The sequence below is a fragment of the Chiroxiphia lanceolata genome, chromosome 22 (genome assembly GCF_009829145.1).
Source record: "Chiroxiphia lanceolata isolate bChiLan1 chromosome 22, bChiLan1.pri, whole genome shotgun sequence".
NCBI classification, from domain to species: Eukaryota; Metazoa; Chordata; class Aves; order Passeriformes; family Pipridae; genus Chiroxiphia; species Chiroxiphia lanceolata.
Genome location: NC_045658.1, coordinates 5,507,572 through 5,527,180, shown reverse-complemented (window position 1 = coordinate 5,527,180; position 19,609 = coordinate 5,507,572). Strand labels below are relative to the sequence as shown.

The 19,609-nt window shown below is 40.5% G+C and overlaps 2 protein-coding genes across 2 annotated transcripts; one reads left to right on the top strand and one right to left on the bottom strand.

Moving 5' to 3' along the window:
- Positions 1–4,644: 4,644 nt before the first annotated feature.
- On the bottom strand, positions 4,645–7,018 carry B3GALT6 (beta-1,3-galactosyltransferase 6). Its single transcript, XM_032709114.1, has one exon. The coding sequence runs from the start codon at positions 6,545–6,547 to the stop codon at positions 5,525–5,527; it is 1,023 nt and encodes a 340-aa protein (XP_032565005.1). The 5' UTR covers positions 6,548–7,018; the 3' UTR covers positions 4,645–5,524.
- Positions 6,881–19,203, top strand: SDF4 (stromal cell derived factor 4). The gene is made up of 7 exons (XM_032709115.1): positions 6,881–7,060; positions 8,427–8,794; positions 11,829–11,965; positions 12,389–12,502; positions 14,505–14,663; positions 16,319–16,494; positions 17,855–19,203. Exons 2-7 carry the CDS (start codon positions 8,487–8,489, stop codon positions 18,029–18,031), a joined length of 1,071 nt encoding a protein of 356 aa, XP_032565006.1. The 5' UTR covers positions 6,881–7,060; positions 8,427–8,486; the 3' UTR covers positions 18,032–19,203.
- The last annotated feature ends 406 nt before the right edge of the window (positions 19,204–19,609 follow it).

The following is a 19,609-nucleotide window of genomic DNA, read 5'->3' as shown; positions in this document are numbered from 1 at the left end:
GGTTTAATCCTAAATTTGGGAAGGGTTTAATCCTAAATTTGGGAAGGGTTTGATCCTGAATTTCATAAAGGTTTAATCCTAAATTTGGGAAGGGTTTAATCTTAAATTTGGGAAGGGTTTAATCCTGAATTTGGGAAGGGTTTAATCCTAAATTTCATAAGGGTTTAATCCTAAATTTCATAAGGGTTTAATCCTAAATTCAAGAAGGGTTTAATCCTAAATTTGGGAAGGGTTTGATCCTAAATTCGAGAAGGGTTTAATCCTAAATTTGAGAAGGGTTTAATCCTAAATTCGAGAAGGGTTTAATCCTAAATTTGGGAAGGGTTTAATCCTAAATTTGGGAAGGGTTTGATCCTAAATTTGGGAAGGGTTTAATCCTGAATTTGGGAAGGGTTTAATCCTAAATTTGGGAAGGGTTTAATCCTGAATTTGGGAAGGGTTTAATCCTAAATTTGAGAAGGGTTTAATCCTAAATTTGGGAAGGGTTTGATCCTAAATTTGGGAAGGGTTTAATCCGAGGGGAGGGTTCATTGCTGCCCCAGAGGGTGAAAATCTGCCGGATTTCTGATTTTTGGCCCATTTTTTATGGAGAAGGAGAAGTTGGGATCCCTCAGGAGGAAGATTTGGGATGTTCCCTCAGCTTCCTGCTCTGAGAGGCCCAGGAATCAGTTCCCACTTTTTCCTGTGGAATCCTGGAGAGAAGTTCCTGCCTCGTTAAGTAAAACCGAACCATGAATTAATTCTCTTTTTTTTTAACGAATTCCACATTTTTTTAATTCTCTCTCTGTTTTTCTATCCCTCATTAATCCTATTTTTAAGCCAATTTCTTGATTCTTGGCATAAATCTTCCAGCTTTTTGACCTGGGCAGCCTGTTCTCAATTATCCCCCTCAAATTCCTGATTTATCCCGATTTTCCAGCAGCAACTGGATCATTTTTTTTGGATCCAAACCATCCAAAATCACAGGGAAAAAAAAATAACTTTGCCATTTCAGGAGCCCTTTATTTATTTCTCCCTTTTATTTACTTCACATTGCTTGGAATAAGTTCAAAAATGACCTTTTTTGGGGGGGGGTTGGAGCGAATTTTGAGTGATTTTTGTGTGCCAGGGGCAATAATTTATTGGAATTAATAACTAAGAATTTATTGAAATTAATAACTAATAATTTATTGAAATTAATCCAAGAAATCGATAATTAATTAGCAATTCATTCATTGAAATTAATAATTTATTGAAATTAATTAAATGAATAATTACTTAAGAATTTATTGAAACGATTTATTGGAATCAATAATTTACTGGAATTAATAATTTACTGGAATTAATAATTATTGAAATTAATCCAAGAAACTGATAATTAATTAGCAATTAATTTATTGAAATGAATACTTTATTGAAATAAATTAAATGAATAATTACTCAAGAATTTATTGAAATGATTTATTGGAATTAATAATTTATTGGAATTAATAATTATTGGAATTAATAATTTATTGGAATTAATAATTATTTGAATTAATAATTATTGGAATTAATAATTTATTGGAATTAATAATTTATTGGAATTAATAATTATTGAAAATAATAATTATTGAAATTAATAATTATTGAAATTAATGGGGCCCACACACATTTTAAAGAGGTTAAACCATCTTTAAAATTATCTGAGCAGATGTCACAGTGCAAATATTTTTTTCTTTTTATTATTTTATAATAAATATTTATAGTTCTAACAGGGTTAAAAGCAAAGAAAAGCCTCGGGTTTGAGTTTTTAGGCTTGGATTTCAACCCCAGAAAATTTAATTAAAATGAAAAAAAAATAAAGATTAAAAACGCAAAGTGTTGGAGGGAAAAAAGCTCAAAAACGAGCAGGAAACGTTTAAATAAATAAATAAAAAATTCAATGTATCACTGAGTTACTGCCACTAAGAACAGCTACAAAAAAACCCTGGAAAATCTGGTTTTGGAGAAGTTTTATTTTCCCCAACCAACCTTCCCACTCTCCCAGAAGGACCAAAAAATCCACTTATTTCTCGTTGAAATGAGCCCTCGGAAATGAGACTCCAAGAGACCAAATCACAATTAAATCCCATTTTTCAAGTATAAAACCATCATTTACACAGCACAGAGATGATGGGAATATCCTGATGGAAAGCTCTGGAACCCAGTCCTGAGAAAAAGCTTTAATTTTAATGTTAAATATTCGATTTATAGTTGTTCCCAAAGTGCTTCGTGTTTGGCTCAGTGAAGAATTTAATTTAATTTAAAGTTGGAATTTCAGCTCACAGACATTTCCTTTAAAATATTAAAAAAAAAATAAATAAATACATATATATATATATATATATATATATATATATATATATATAAAATCTTTATTTTTTTATTTTCATTAGTGGAATTTTTGGGCATTGAAATCCAAGTGCTGCACCTGCAATAAAAGGATTTTTAATAGGAAAAGTTAAACCAGGACCAAATATATATATATATATTTACCTATATATATATATATATTTACATACATATATATATATATAAATAGATATAAAATCTTTATGTTTTTTTCTTCATTTGTGGAATTTTTGGGCATTGAAATCCAAGTGCTCCATCTGCATTAAAAGGATTTTTAGTAGGAAAAGTTAAACCAGGACCAAATATATATATATATATATATATATAAAATCTTTATTTTTTATTTTCATTTGTGGATTTTTTTGGGCATTGAAATCCAAGTGCTGCACCTGCAATAAAAGGATTTTTAGTAGGAAAAGTTAAACCAGGACCAAATATATATATATATATTTACTTACATATATATATATATATATTAAAAAAAATCTTTATTTTTTTTCTTCATTTGTGGAATTTTTGGGCATTGAAATCCAAGTGCTGCACCTGCATTAAAAGGATTTTTAGTAGGAAAACTCAAACCAGGACCACATATATATATATATATATATAAATATATATATAAAATCTTTATATATATATATATATATATATATATATATATATATAAAATCTTTATTTTTTTATTTTCATTTGGGGACTTTTTTGGGCATTGAAATCCAAGTGCTGCACCTGCCATAAAAGGATTTTTAGTAGGAAAACTCAAACCAGGACCAGGAGGAGAGAATCTCTCAAGCTTCATTTGGTTTTTCAACCTCGAACACAGAAGGTGTGTCAGCCCAAAATCCAGCCCTCCCCCAGTCATTTAGGTTGGAAAAGACCTCCCAGATCCTGGAATATCAAAGAATCACCACAATTTCTGGATATTTGTCCACGGAATGTTTTCCAGGCTCTCGAAGCTCAGCTGGAAATCCCAACATTTCTTCGTTTCCCAGCCGTGAAAAATCCCTTTTTTTGGGGGGAGTGAGAGAGTTTCCAGTTCCCATGGATCCAGTGGTGGGTGGGAATGGAGAAACAGATTATTTGGAATAGCTGGGAAAACAGGAATCTGCAGTTCTGCCCCAGAAACCATGGCTGGGACATGAAAAAATTCCCTAATTCTCGTGGATGTTACAGTTCCAAAGTTCCAAACTACAGTTCCCGAAGTTCCAAATGTCATTTAAGTAGCTTATTTTTCCTGTACAGAACACATTGGCAGGAATTATAAATAAATAACTCACATTACAGGCGTTCAAGCACATATATACAGACAATACTGGGGCAAACAGACACTTAAAAATAAAAATAAAAAAAGTTAAAATCCAGGGAAATTTCCTCTGATCTCGTCAAATTCCTGGTTTGGAAGAGGATCCCTTGGGAAAAGCACTGGCAGCACCTAAGCATGCATTAGGATGGTCACATGCTATAATAAATTAAGTTTTTCCTTAATTTCACTTTGTTTTTCAGAGATTCCCTCGAATTTTCACTTCTCTTAATCCTCGATAATTTGATCAAAATGAGAATAATTAAAAAAAAAACCAACAACAACAAAAAAAACCAACACTCGAGTCCTTTGGTATGAATTGCTCCTTTTGTTGTGAAAATAAAGATATTGGCACCCTTTTTGTTTGGGTTTTTTTTTCGTGTGTTTTGTCTCTTCCTGCGGGTGTGAAAGTGCAGAGTGCAACAAATTAAAACCGGTCGTCAAGGATGGGAAAAAAAAAGGACACTTCAAAGAGAAAGAAATGTAACATTTTTACACAGAAAAGCAAAAAAACTCTCTGCACTGGAAGAGCTGCAGCTGACAGAGCCCACTGGGAGTTGGAAAAAAATACCTGTGGGTGTTATATATTATATATATATATATTATATATGTTTGAATTCCTCAACTAAAGGTCTGGAGAGGAATGATGTGGTGGAATTGTTTGTCTGCCAGCACTGACTGTTAAAATCTGCAGCTGGTGCTGTGGCAGCTCCAAGAATTCTCTCAGTGTAGCCACAGCTCAGGGCCACAATCACATTTATGGCTGGGTCACTTGAGCAGTTAGTTCAGGCCTCCTGTACAATTATTTTGAGTTCCTTTCCAAGGTGCTTGTTGGAGAGGAGGAGGGGATTCACCCAGTCCAGGTTTGGGCATCTAAATGTGACTTTTTACACTGAAAAGAGTGTAATTTTTCCTGTTCTCAAACAGGGATTTGCAGGGTGGAGGAACCTCTTTCTCTTGATTTATTTCTTTTAGGTGAGGGCAATGTTTTCTGGGCTTCCACTGCTAATTTAGAGGAGAACTAATCCAGAGCAATATAAAATCTGAATTCTACAATGCCTTGCAGCAGCCAGTGAGATATTTACTGCTGGAGGGGAAATGTTTCCTCACACACAGTGTGAGAACCAACCCCTGAAGGCTTTGCAGAACTGCCTGCCCCTCAAAAAAAAAAAAAGAGAATATATTCTCTACCTGCCCAATACCAAACTCACCCACCTTTCTAAACGCTCTGGAGCTGCCAGGTTTAATTTAGAATAATTTATGTACATGTTGACTTTAAAAAACAGCAAAAAGCTTAGAGACAAGTTGCACAGAAGGTCTAATAACTCCATTCCTTGCCAGGAACACTCTCCCTTCCCCCAGCACAGGTATCCCAGGTCAAACTGGTCCCTTTTCCTGCCCGTGCCAACAACCAGCCCTGTTCCTGTTGTAACAGCAGCTGATTTGGAGCTCTTTTACTCTTCCCAAACTGACACTTCTTCCTCACCAGGAAACAGCAGCAGGCTCTGTTTTCACAACCTTATCAACAGCACAAAGGCCTGTCACTGATCTTTAGCAAATAAATCCTGGGAAAAATCTCCCAGCAACTTTTCTCTCCCCGTGTTTTCTCTGCTATCCATATTTCGCCTTCAATCCTGTCACAGGAGCCTTTTCCGTGCTTTCTGCCCCCTATTCCTGTGTTTTCTTTCAAACATCTCTCCCTCCTGCCACGTCAGCAGCTCTTGGGGAGTTTCAGGGTTTCGTTGACATAATGAGTCGTGCAAAAACCTTTTTTTTTTGGTTTTGTTTGTTTTTTTAAGAGTAATTTGTAACCCCTGGTTACTGGGATTCTCCCCAGGTAACAGTAACCTCAGCACCCTTCCCTCAGGCTTTTCACGGGATGCCATCCTTCCTCTGGCAGCACTGCGAGGGGGGCACCCCCCAGTCGTACATGTAGGAAAGCCTGAGCTTAACCTCCTCCTTACAGAGCTTCCCTTCCTTCGCCAGGGTCTGGTGCTTCTCCAGCATGTCCTCGATGCTCTGCTTGTGAGTCACTATGTACTTATTGTTGCAGCCCCGCGACTTGTACTCGGTGTCGAAGCGGGGGTCGTGCACCCTCTTCACGTCGATGGGCGCCAGCCAGACCCCCAGGGACACGTCCTCGCTCTGCCACATGTTCAGGTAGTCGCTGCTGAGCCGCAGGTACCGCACCAGGTCGGCGGAGATGACATACCCGCCGCCCAGCGCGTAGGGCAGGTAATAGTCACACAGCACCCAGGCGCTCTCCTTCCACTTCCCCCCCGACTTCACCCGGCCCCGGCCCGAGAAGAAGCCCCAGTAGAGCCGCCGCGGCTCCTTGGCTTTCAGCTCCTCCACCAGCACGTCCAGGCGCACGAAGGTGTCGTCGTCAGCCTTGAGGGCGAACTGGAAGTCCAGGTGCAGGTCGAGCCACACGTAGGTGGCCAGCACCTTGGCCGTGAGGTTCTCGTAGGAGTCGCGCAGCTCCGGCAGCAGCAGCAGGTCGCGGTGCCGGCTCTGCTCCAGCTCCAGGTTCCGCAGCTCCTCCTGCCCCAGCCCGGCCGTGCCCACCACGAAGCGGCTCCACACGCGGCCGCGCTGGGAGCGCCCTCCCGCCGCCATCCAGGTGCTGCGGATGATGCTGCGCCGCTCGCTGTACTTGGGGCCGCTCATCACCACCACGGCCACCAGGGCGCTGCCCTCGGCGCGGGCGGGGGGCGCGGGCGGGGCGCCGCCGCGGCCCGGCTGGCTGTGGGGCAGCGCGGCGGGGGGCGCGGGCAGCGGGCGCAGCCCCTCGGAGGTGCACTTGGCGAGGTAGAGCAGCACGGCGGCGCACAGGGACAGCCCGCCGAGCCCCAGCGCCGTGCGGTGCCGGCCCAGCCGCCGCAGCGCCTTCATGGCCGCCGCGGCCCCCTCACGGAGCGCGGCCACGCCCACGCGGTTTAGGCGGGAACGGGGGTGTGTGTGTATGTGGGGGGGGGGGTCCGTACGGCCGCCGCGAGGGGACAAGATTCCTCGCGGGATGCTCACCGCGCTGCGCCCCGCACAGGGGGATTCATGGCTGCTCCTCGCTTTCCGCCCTTTCTCACCAACTGAGCCTTAGGAGAGGTTTCTTTCAAGAGCCGCTTTTAGGCGGCGCCGCCCCCTCTGAGGGGGAGGTGGCTCCTGCCCTCAGCCAACATGGCGGCCGCCCTCACCAAACATGGCCGCCGTGGCCTCACGCTGCGCGGTGACGTCGTTCCGCCATCTTCCTTTTTCCTCCTCCTCCTCTTCCTCCTCCTCCCTCACAGCGCCCGGGGGTCCGTGAGGGGCCGCGAGGGGCTGAGGGGCGGCCGGGCCCGCCCGGAGCCTCCCCGCGCCTCTCACGGCGCTCTCGGGGCCGCGTCCTCCTCCCTCCCGAGCGCTCCCCCGGTGAGTGCGGGCGGCCCCTCCCGCAGCCCCGCGGGGCTTGGGGCGTGTGGGAAGGCTGTGGGAGGGGGGGGGGGATTCGGGCTCCCCCGCGCTCGCGCTGTTGGATTTGGGGCGTTTTCCCTGGATTATCCCACATATCGCAGGATATTCTGTGATTTTTGCGGTTCTGTGACAGGTCCGCCGCGGGGTTGCGCTTCCTGCCGCTGTTTCCTGCGTGTTTCCAGCTCCGCTTTCTCTTGGTATCGAATCGCGTTTCCCTCACTCATCCCTCTCCAAAAAGACCTTTAATCCCTTTCTAAACAGCTGTCCTGTTGGGATCTCTGGGACATTGCTGTGCTGCCGTGGCTATTTCTGCGTCTTGAAGGGTGTTCCCTTCCAAAGTCCTCTGCCGGCTGAAAACCAGCACCTTAATTCCATGTATTTGTTATTTAAAGGGCTCTTTTTTACTCTCTCACAGCAAATACTTGTGTATTTGTGTGTAGGTTCTTCCTAATTTATACTTCCGTGTAGTTTTTCCTACACATAGTATACATATTATACAGATATTTATAGTGTGTATATATATTACATATATAGTATATATATCACATATATTACAATGTAGTATATTTATGCCTCTGTGTAGTTTTTTTATGCTTATATATTTATATTCCGTGTAGTTTTTTATAGTCATATATTTATATTCTGTGTAGTTTTTTATACTCATTTATATTCTGTGTAGTTTTTTATAGTCATATATTTATATTCTGTGTAGTTTTTTATACTTATATATTTATATTCTGTATAGTTTTCTATACTCGTATTTATATTCTGTGTAGTTTTTTATACTTATATATTTAAATTTTGTGTAGTTTTTAATACTTATATATTTATATTCCGTGTAGTTTTTTATACTCATATTTATATTCCATGTAGTTTTTTATACTTACGTATTTATATTCTGTGTAGTTTTTTATAGTCATATATTTATATTCTGTGTAGTTTTTTATACTCATATTTATATTCTGTGTAGTTTTTTATACTTATATATTTATATTCTGTGTAGTTTTTTATACTCATATTTTTATTCTGTGTAGTTTTTTATACTCATATTTATATTTTGTGTAGTTTTTTATACTTATATATTTATATTTTGTGTAGTTTTTTATACTTATATATTTATATTTTGTGTAGTTTTTTATACTTATATATTTATATTTTGTGTAGATTTTAATACTTATATATTTATATTTTGTGTAGATTTTAATACTTATATATTTTACACTTGTATATTTATAGTTGTGTGTAAATTCTTCTGATTTTTAGGCGCTCGTTATTTATTATTATCCAGAATTTAATTTATATATTTTCTCCTTTCTGTTTTCAGGTCGTTTAACCCGCAGCAATTCCATCAGCCAGTATTTTTAAATTAAAAAAAAAGGACAAAATGATGTGGAGACAAACCTTCCTGTGCAGTTTGGGCTCTCTGTGTTTATCCCTCCTGCTCATCTCCCTCCTCATGGACGTTTGTGCCCGGCCTGCAAACAATTCTGTGCTCAAGGAGAAAGCAGCTGATGGCAAAGAGGAGAACGAGATCCTGCCCCCAGACCACCTGAACGGGGTCAAAATGGAGATGGACGGGCACCTGAACAAAGAATTCCACCAGGAGGTTTTCCTGGGAAAAGAGATGGAGGAGTTTGAGGAGGACTCCGAGCCCAGGAGGAACAGGAAGAAGCTGATGGTCATTTTTGCCAAGTAAGTCGGGCAGGGAAAGAGTGAAAAATTGGAGTGGTTTCCTGTAATATTGAAAAATTACAACAATGAAGAGAGGAAAAACCTCAGCCTTTAAGTGCTGTGTTTGTGTTTTGAGGGTGTTAAAAACTCCAGGAATTCAGCAATCCCCAGGGCAGCCTCATGGAATTAAGTGTTATCAAAGCCAGAATTTGGAAAAAGAAAATGAAACGTGGGAATGAAAAGATTAAAGTTTTCTTTTAGAGCTTTTTAAAGAAGTTCATCTGTTTCTTTACTTGGCATAAAAATATTTATTTTAAGACCTTTCCTAAAGCACTTTTTGTGCTGGGTCAGGTGTTTGGAGGTCAGTTATTGTGCTGGAAATCAAACCCAGGGTGTGTTTTTAGACACAAGGTGGCACAATTGGCTTTATTTGCATTTTTGAGTGAAGGACTAATTTCCTTAGAGCAGCTCAAATTACATTGGAGCCCTTAATGCTGCTGAGTTTGATTTTAATTTAGGGTGGAATCCTTTATTATGTCTGTTATTCACCCACTTCACTGGTAGGATATATAAAAACATTAAGATTTCTTTGCTGTTTTACATTTATTGGAAACACTTTGTAATTTGAGAAGGACAATTTACTAACTCTTTAATTTCTGCCTGTTTGTTATGAAAGAGGTTTCTTGGGAAGCTTAAATTAATTGGATTTAAGATCAATTCCACTCAGATCCTTAAAATTACATTCCCTCAGATGATCAGCTTAAAAATGTAGGGAAGCATTTTGGGGGCTCTGATTTGCTTTCCAGACATCCTCCTAAAGGCTACAAGAGAAATCCTGTGAAAATCCAAAGTCCTGGGCTTCCAAATGTTCTGGAATTGCTGTGTTGGAAGGCACAAAGACAACACACACAGTGTGGGTTTAATCAGTGAAAGCTGAGATTCCTCAGTGGATAAAACAGGATAAAATAGTCAATTTGAAGCATAAATTATTATCTAACAAGATTAGTGAAAATAAAGTTGGGACATGAAAGAGTTGCTCCCCAAACTGGGATTTTTTTCCCAGGCAAGTTCCATGTGACTGAAACACTTGGTAATTCTGTGTTTTGCTTCCTGGTGTCCTCCCTGAAATCATTCTTTGGATGAAACCCAAACCAGCTCTGAAGTGATTTATGAGCTCAAAAAAAAAAAATTGGCATTTTTGGGGCTCTGGGTGAGACCTGAAAGTGGCTTATTGATAATGGACCTTCTGGACCACAAAAATCTGATTTTTTTTTTCATGGCTTGTGGTTGAGAAACTGGGCTGAAAGTGGTTTATTTTTATTTTATCCCTATATAACAGAACCCCTACTGTAGGAAAAAGTCAGTTATCCTACAAAGTGCCCACTTATTTCTTACTCAGAGGTGCCACCTGTGACCTAAATGAGCAATAAATGGGATGTTTGTTCCCTCCCTCGGTAGTTTTGGGGTGATTTAGGTGGAAAGTACAGCTTGGAAGTAGAAAGTTTGATAGCTTTGATCTCAGGAAACCAAATGTTAAATGTTGGGGGGGGGGGGGGAAATGCTCTGGTTTTAGTCTCATTTTTATTGTACCTGTTCCAGTCAAACCTGGTGGGTGCAAAATCACCATCTTCTTGCTCTTGTCACCAACACTGCTATTTAAATATAGCCCTGAAATGATCTTTAAACCCCCTCTCATAACAGTTTTATTCTCTTTTATAACATCAGGTGCTGGGGTTGTTCTTTGGCTCAAGCCTTTTAACATTTAGTTGACATTTAAAGGCAAATCACATATTTAAGAACTTGAGTTTCAGTGCTAACACTCCAGTGATGGAGAGATAACAAAGCAAGAGTCGAGCTGGGGGTTTTTTATTATGTTTGGGGTTTGTTTTTTCAATTGAAGCAGAGTGGTTTTGGTGTGCCTTAAATAGATTCTTGCCTCTCAAATATTAGTGGTGGCTTTTCAGTTGTATCTATTTTGAATAAATGCTTAAAGGTGTGCTCAAAAAAAAACCCCTTCAAAGTGGCAAATTAGTGAGTTTGTACTTATTCTTCATCTGTAGTTTTTATATTCTGAATGAAATCAGCATCAGTGGAATTGGAAAGCAGTTGTTGGTGGGACATAAAGGAAAACAGGATTGCCAGGTTGGATGTTTCCTGATGATTTTAGTCAGAAAAAAGCACATCCTTGGACAAAGCAGGGCCAGACAACTTGGAAACCTCGTGGAGAACAAGTGTTAAATGTGTTAAGAATTAAAAACTCTCAGCTGTAACATGTTCCCAGAGTTGGAGGTGTAGCAGAGGAACCTTGGTTTAATAGGGTTAATTCCACTTAAAAGTGCTACAGACTATAAAATAGTTTAAAGGACAAGTTTATTCACGTTGTATTTTCATTGTTTGGGATCTGGGCAGACACAGGGAGGCAGCTCAGCAATAAACCTCAGAGAGCTTGGAATATTAAAGGGAAAAAAGGCTTGGAGAGACAAATGGAAGAGGGAATTCTTGGCTGAGAGAACTTTGGAGGAGAAGTGTTTGCAATTAGTGAAAGCCTGGAGCTGCTGGCAGTTGTCAGCTCTGCCCCAAAGGAGATGAGCCAATATTCCATTGGTGACGAGCTGTGGTTTCCTCCCTGTGAAAAATTTCCTCAGAAACATAAATGTGAGTTAACTTGAGCAGAATGTGGGTTAACTTGAACCAAATATGAGTTAATTTACAGGGCAGTGAAGGATGGCTGAACGTGTTTCACTGAGGGGGTAACTAAATGTTGCAGTTCCTTTAATTAGGCAATAAATTGCTCACTTCTTGCTTGTTACTCTGGAGCTCCAACAATGAGGGTTGTAAATGTTCTCAGCCTGCTGAACGAAGCAATTAATTTAGAATCTAAAAATAGGCTGCACCTTTCCCTCCTCAATCCTTAAATCTTGGACAGAGCAGAGCCGGACAGCTTGGAAAGCTCGTGGGTGTGCAGAACCTTTAAATGTGTTCAGAATTAAAAAAGCCTCAGCTGTAGCATGTTCCCAGAGTTGGAGGTGTGACAGAGGCTCTGCCCTTCCTCCAGGGTGGATATAAATAATGACAAAAAGATTGGAGCCAAGGAGATGCAGCGCTGGATCATGGAGAAGACGGATGAACATTTCCAGGAGGCCGTGGAAGAGAACAAAATGCACTTCAGGGCTGTGGACCCCGATGGGGACGGTAAGAGTGAGAGACTCCTGCGTCTCCTGGTGTCCAGAACTGCTCAGAGGTGCTGTGCTGACATCCCAAATCCCTTTGGGCTGCCCACAATCCCAAGTTTTTCATTCCTGCAGCAAGGAAGGGGCTGTGCCCCAGCCTGTGGTTCTGAGCTCGCTGCTCTGTCGTGTCACTTGTGGTCCCAGGGCACTGGAGCAAGTGGCTCTGTGGGGATGGGGTGACAACAGTGACATCATTGATTGTTTCCACAGAGCCCAGACAAAAAAGAAAAGTGAATCAGGTGCTAGTTTTCATCTTGCCATTCATAAATCTCAGTCTGCTGCTTGGGCTGGACCAAAAGGTTTGGAATGAGTTGGTTTTTTAGTCCAAAGTTCATCCTTTTTTAACCCTGTTGTGTCATGCCTGACATCTCTCTCCTCCTTACAGGCCACGTGTCCTGGGATGAATATAAAATTAAATTCCTGGCAAGTAAAGGCTTCAATGAAAAAGAAATTGCTGAGAAGATCAAAAACAACGAAGAGCTGAAAATAGATGAAGAAAGTAAGTGCAGACTGGGGTGTGTTGGTTTTTCTGTTCTGTTCCTAAAACCTGAGTGTCAAAACTGTTCCTAACAGGAGATGAATGCTTTGGTTGTTCTGCTTGTACACAAATGTAGGATGTGGGAGTCATAAAACAGAAATCCTACATATTTTCCAGCTGGAATGTGCCATAAAAATGGCAAATTTTAGCAGGAATCTCCCTGCTCCCCGACTCAAGAAGGGTTTAAATTTCCCATTAATTAAAAACACGAAGCTTTTGCCTTTCCCTGCAGGAATTAGTCATTGAAAATGGGGTTGATGTGACACTTTCCACTGATCAAAAAGCAACTGAGATGCAAATGGGAGCAGGGAAAACACCTGGGGAGCGTGGTTGGGGTGCATTTACAGGAATGCTCATCAGATAACACATCTGCTGAGTCAGGCAAGTGGCTGCACCAGCACTTCTCCACCTGTGCTACCCAGCCTTATTTGGGAAAATCAAATTACTTATCTGCAGCTTCCTGGGCTGAGAGGCAAAAGCTGAGACTTGTGCTCCAAAGCAGCATAAAAGTGCTTTTTTGGGGGGGTCTGTTTAATAAAAAGCACAGGGATGTTCAGAGCTTAAGGCCTGTTGTGAGCCTCAAGCAGGAGCACAGGACAGTTTGGATGCCAGGCCAAAATTAAGGGCACCACTTGAATTAATTTCTGCAGATAACAACAATTTTACCTGGTGATTGACAGTTTTAATTTAGTTTTAATTTCTTTTAAGACTTAGGCAAAGGGTGTTGAATTAGGACTTCTCACATTTGGGGTTGACTGCCTTGGAAAACTATAAATTATTCTGAGTTAACTGTGTCCTTGATATAACTAAAACTTGCCAGTGACAAACTTGCCCAAGATTATTAATATTTCATATTAAGACTGAAGGATTTCTCTGCTCATCACAGGAATATTCACTGAAAACTTCACTTGAAATTCCAACTCTCAGCTCAACAAATGTAGATGTTGGGGTGGTTTTTCCTCTTGTAACTCAGCAACCAAAAGCCTTCAGGAGTTATTGAAGCCAGTTTGTTAAATTAAATTAAAAAATGATAACCTGAAGGCTTTCAGGAGGTTTTTAAAACTTCTTAAAGTTTTGAACTCATGAAGTTTAAATTGATGAAGAGTTCAGGAGTCATTTAAGACAATTAAATGACATTAAAAAATTTATTAAATGACATTAAAAAAATTTATTAAATGACATTAAAAAATTTATTAAATGACACTAAAAAATTTATTAAATGACATTAAAAAATTTATTAAATGACATTGAAAAATTTATTAAATGACATTGAAAAATTTATTAAATGACATTGAAAAATTTATTAAATGACACTGAAAAATTATTTACTTTATTAAATAAAAATATTTATTAAATAAAAATATTTATGAAATAAAAATATTAAAAATATCTGAGTGGTAAATAACACTCAGAGTGTTTGAAAACTTCCTGAAAGCAAATACTTCAGACTTGTGTTTCAGTGTATCTGCAGGTAGCAGGGAGTGCTCCAGGCAGAGTTTTTTCCAGTGTGTCATTTAGAAAATGCCCACATGAGACAAAGAATACTCTGGGCAGGTATTTCTTTTCCTGTTCAGGCCCAAACTCACACCGTGTGGGTTTGATTTCAAATCAGATGTGTGGTTTTAGCAGAAACTCGGGGGGGGGGGGGTGTAAATTCTGATTCTCAGTCAAATTAGGAAAAAAAAACTTCACTGCAGTGGTTGTGTGAGAGATGAAAGCAGTGGGACTGTGAAATGAAATGAAAGGAGAGAGAAGTAAAAGGAGTTTTTTGCTGCTGATTTATCTGTTGATTCACGGGAACTTCAACTTGCATTTGCTCTTTGCAGCAAAAATGTTTCCTTTGTGTTAAACTGCTGAGGCACGTGGAGGGTTTGGGCTCGTGGAGCATCCACTGAGTGCCAGGCCAAGGTGTATTTTAAATTAATTGAATGTGACAGTGACTTAAATGTGATTCAATTTGCAGCCCAGGAAGTTTTAGACAACCTGAAGGATCGGTGGTACCAGGCTGACAACCCCCCTCCTGACCTGCTGCTGAACGAGGAGGAATTCCTGTCCTTCCTGCACCCCGAGCACAGCAGGGGGATGCTCAAGTTCATGGTGAAGGAAATCATCCGGGATCTGGGTAGGGAATTTTCCAGGGTCTTCCTGGGAGCTGCTTTTCCCTGTAATTTCCCTGTAAATTAACTCATGTTTTGTTCAACTCACATTCTTAACACACATTACGTTTCTGAGGAAATTTTTCGCAGGGAGGAAACCACAGCTCATCACCAATGGAATATTGGGTGGTTATTGCAGTGCCAGGGGTCAGGCTGGAATTCTGGCACATCTGCTTTGCTTGTCTTCTGGCATGATGAGTTAAAAAAAATAAGCTGTTAACACAAATCCTGGAGTTGTCTCAAGGCTAAGTTGGGTCTCTGGTTGTTAAAAACCAGAACATTAGAAAGATACTCTGAGTAGGAACATTAAAGGTACTCTGAGTGGAAACATTAAAAATAGTCTGAGTAGGAACATTAAAATACTCTAAATAGAAACATTAAAGGTACTCTGGAAACATTAAAAATACTCTGAGTGGAAACATTAAAAATACTCTTGAGTGGAAAAATTAAAGATACTCTTGAGTGGAAACATTAAAGATACTCTTGAGTGGAAACATTAAAAATGCTCTTGAGTGGAAACATTAAAGATACTCTTGAGTGGAAACATTAAAAATGCTCTTGAGTGGAAACATTAAAGATACTCTTGAGTGGAAACATTAAAAATGCTCTTGAGTGGAAACATTAAAGATACTCTTGAGTGGAAACATTAAAAATGCTCTTGAGTGGAAACATTAAAGATACTCTTGAGTGGAAACATTAAAAATGCTCTTGAGTGGAAACATTAAAGATACTCTTGAGTGGAAACATTAAAAATGCTCTTGAGTGGAAACATTAAAAATGCTCTTGAGTGGAAACATTAAAGATACTCTTGAGTGGAAACATTAAAAATACTCTTGAGTGGAAACATTAAAAATGCTCTTGAGTGGAAACATTAAAAATACTCTGAGTGGAAACATTAAAAATACTCTGAGTGGAAACATTAAAAATGCTCTTGAGTGGAAACATTAAAAATACTCTTGAGTGGAAACATTAAAAATGCTTTTGAGTGGAAACATTGAAAATGCTCTTGAGTGGAAACATTGAAAATACTCTGAGTGGAAACATTAAAAATACTCTTGAGTGGAACATTAAAGGTGCTCTGAGTAGGAACATTAAAGGTGCTCTGAGTAGGAACATTAAAGGTGCTCTGAGTAGGAACATTAAAGGTGCTCTGAGTAGGAACATTAAAGGTACTCTAAGTGGAACATTAAAGATACTCTGAGTAGGAACACTAAAGATACTCTGGGTAGGAACATTAAAGGTACTCTGAGTACTTCATACAACACAAATCAGCTTCTACTCCTTCAGCTTCTGCTTCTTCCCTGCTTCACACAAAGCTCTGCTGCTGCAGGGTCATTGGAGCAACAGTAGAAAAGGTTTGCTGAGCGTTAAATATTATAAAACACATTGATATAAAATGTTAAATATTATAAAACACGTTGATATGAAGGTTTCCTGAGGAGGGCACTGGCTGCTCTGCACTTCCCTGGTCCAGCAGCCCTGTCACAGTCGTGACTTCCACTCAGAAAAGTGGAAATAAAGGGTTGAGTTTTCCAAGAAAGTTGTATTTTTTTTAATTCAGAAGTGTTGGCACCTGAGTGCCAGGGAAATACTTCTCAGCTCTTTGGTGGTTCTTCTGCAGATCAGGATGGAGATAAGAAGCTCACCCTGTCCGAGTTCATCTCCCTGCCCGTTGGCACCGTGGAGAACCAGCAGGCTCAGGACATTGATGATGACTGGGTGAAAGACAGGAGGAAGGAGTTTGAGGAGGTCATTGATGCCAACCACGATGGCATTGTCACCATGGAAGAGCTGGAGGTGAGTTCCCTCATCATTTAAACCCCACCACTTCTAAAACACAGGCATTGAAACAGCTGGAGAGAACACAAAATCCCAAAATACTCCAATTAATAGCACAACCCCGTGGTTTATTGTGCTCTGTGGGGCTTGCAGGTGCTGTTATGATTTTAGTTAAAGAGGAGAGGGGAAGTTTTCTTAACCAAACTGTTATTCAGGGCTTTGCTTTGAGGGTTTGTGTGTTTTTTTTTTTTTGTCCCACACAAAACACTGGTGTGTGTTTTATTTCCTCAGGTGAGCTGGGCAAAAGAGGCACTGACTCAGACTTTCAGTTGCAAAAGGAGCAACTGCCAACCTAGAGATTCTCTGGGGGAGAAAAAAAACCCCAAACCACCAAAATAAAAGAAAGAAGAAAGCAAAAAAAAAAAAAAAACCCAGTGCCCAACAAACACTGGGGCCCCACAGCCTTGAAAAGAGGGGGGTGTTTTTCTTCTTTAAAAACCCAGATGATTTTCAAGAGTGGAACAAACACTGGGGGCCCCAGTGTCTGTCTTGTCTTTTGGGCTGTTTTTCTTTTTTAAAAATTGTTATTTTCAAGTGTGGATTCTGGTCTGGGGCCTTTTCTGGCTTTTTTTTTTTACTTTTTCTCTCCCTGTTAAAGTTGAAATGGATGTTGGGGGAATGTTAAAGTCCCTCACCACCTCAGTGTGCAAATATTTGGATAGAGATATTTGGCAGTGTGGATAAATTGTTATATGGGCAGTTTTATGATATTTTATGGATATCTGGTTATATGGACAATTTTATGATCTTTTTACTGAGTATTTTCTTTTAAAAATAACTCTTTTACCTGTGAAGTCTTTATGCACTTACACATCTGTCACATATTCTGGGGAGAAATGAATCTTGACTCTTGTAACTTTTAATTAAGTGCCCCACCCGAGACTTTTTAATTCATTTCACGTCAGGTGAAGGGGCAAAATGCTTTAATTCTGAGCTTTCTGACCTCTGCAGTGTGGCTTAAAATGGCCCAAGCAAGTTCTAAATTCAACATATCCTCAAAAAACGTCGTCTCCAGAAACAGGAGGATTTGGAATTTTGAACTGGGGTGAGTTCTGAATTTGAAGTTGCCGGTTTGGTTTGAAACCAAAACGTCAAAAATATTTCTGTTGGCACAAGGTGAGAAAAATCTGGATTTCTGCTGGATCAGCCAAGGGGGCAGTGAGAGGAAAAAGAGCTGGGACAGTGTTCTTGGCTCCTGGAGATCAGTGCCAGGAGCTTTTTCCAGGATTTGGGAAGGGCCGTGTCGGTGAGGTCCACGCTGAGCTCGTTCCGCTCTGTGGGAAAGCGAATTCCAACGCTGCTCATCCCTGTTTTTTAGGAATACATGGATCCCATGAACGAGTACAACGCCCTCAACGAGGCCAAGCAGATGATTGCAGTGGCAGATGAGAATCAAAACCACCACCTGGAGCTGGAGGAGATCCTGAAATACAGCGAATATTTCACCGGCAGCAAACTCATGGACTACGCCCGGAACGTCCACGAGGAATTCTGACCCTGCTGGCTCCTCCAGAGCTCTCAAGCACTTTCTGGCTTTCCAAAAAAAAAAAGAGAGAGAAGGGGGGGAAAAAAAAAAAAAAGGAATAAATCCAAGCCCCCAAAACCAGACAGAAAGTTCCTTTTGCTGCTAATCTGTGTCCTTTGCCTCCGGTGTGTTGTCCCAGACTTCCAACCTTCCGTCCGTCCACGGGATCTTGCTGCCTTTGGGGTGAGGGGAAACCAGGCCAGGAAGAGTGGGAAAGGTCCTGGAATGCCTCAGTTCCCCCTGGATTGGGCAGGAATTCCAGCTGAAGTTGGGCAAATCGTCTTTTGGGGGAGGCTTCTGAAATATTTCACTCGTTGCCCTCGTAGCTGCTGATCCCTGGGAATCCCAGATAACAGGGAGATGGTGGGTTTTTGGGAAGGGAGTGGCGGTTCCAAGGCGTGTTCTGACCTCCTGGGAATACCCACGGGATATTCCACTGATCTCCCAGTGCTTTTCTCAGCCTAGTTGGGAATTTAATCCAAGTTTTCCCTCCATCACTCAATTATCCTTCAGGACCGTGGGGAGGAATTCACTTTAAAGGTTCCACAGAAGCTTTTTTTGCATCTACCTAAAAAATAAACCTGGTTGTAGCATGACAGGCTTTGTGTTGGGGGGAGATGGGGGAGAATTCAAATTAGGGCTGAAAAAAAAATCAGATTTTTGCTCTAAAACGAAACCAAGGGGGGGGGGGGGAAGTTTCCCAGAGCAGTGGGATTGCCCTGAGGGGTGTGATGGCTGCTGGATTTAAAACTCCCTGCTCAGACTGATAAACTCAGTTGTCTCTGTGCAAATTGGAGCTGAACTGGAGGTGCTGAAGGGGAGGAAATTCCAGGCTTTGCTTGGGAAGCCCTTGGATCAACCTGGCTCTGGGTAAATCTCTGAGAGCATCTTGGCTCCCATCCACTCCTGCAAAAATAGAACAGTTATTTTTACTCTGGTTCCATCTTTACTGTAAAAAAAAAAAGAAAACCCCTCTTTCTGAAGGGTTCCTGCAAGTGAGATGTTATATTTGATTAAATTTATTCTCTTAATATAATGTAAATATAAGTGTTGCCGGTTCTGTTTCACTCTTCCTTCTCTTTATTTTTTTTTTTGTCTGTTTGTTTTATTAAATGGCTTGTGTAAGAGTCTTTTTATATCCATATATCTCTTTTTTTTCTTTTTTTTTTTTTTTCATTGAATATTTATCTCCCTTTGGAAATGGTGAGGTTTTGTGGGGAAAAATGAAACCCTTGGGAAGAGAGAAATGAAAATGCAATTTTAAACATGGAAGAGAGGGATAAATTCCATTGATAATCTCACATTAAAACGAGCTTAAAGACAGAAATTTTAGGAATATCAGTTGATAAATGTATGTCCTGAACTTCAGCTGTTAATATATGCCAGGATCATTAAAATTTGGGAATTAGATGATGCTTAAACCACCTTAATTATTAAACCTGACAACACAAGCAGGGAACCCCTTGGAAAAGGGATCCACGAGGTTATTTCTGGCTTGGAATGTTAAGTTCAAACTATTCCAAGTTTGTCAGGAAACTTCTTTTTAAG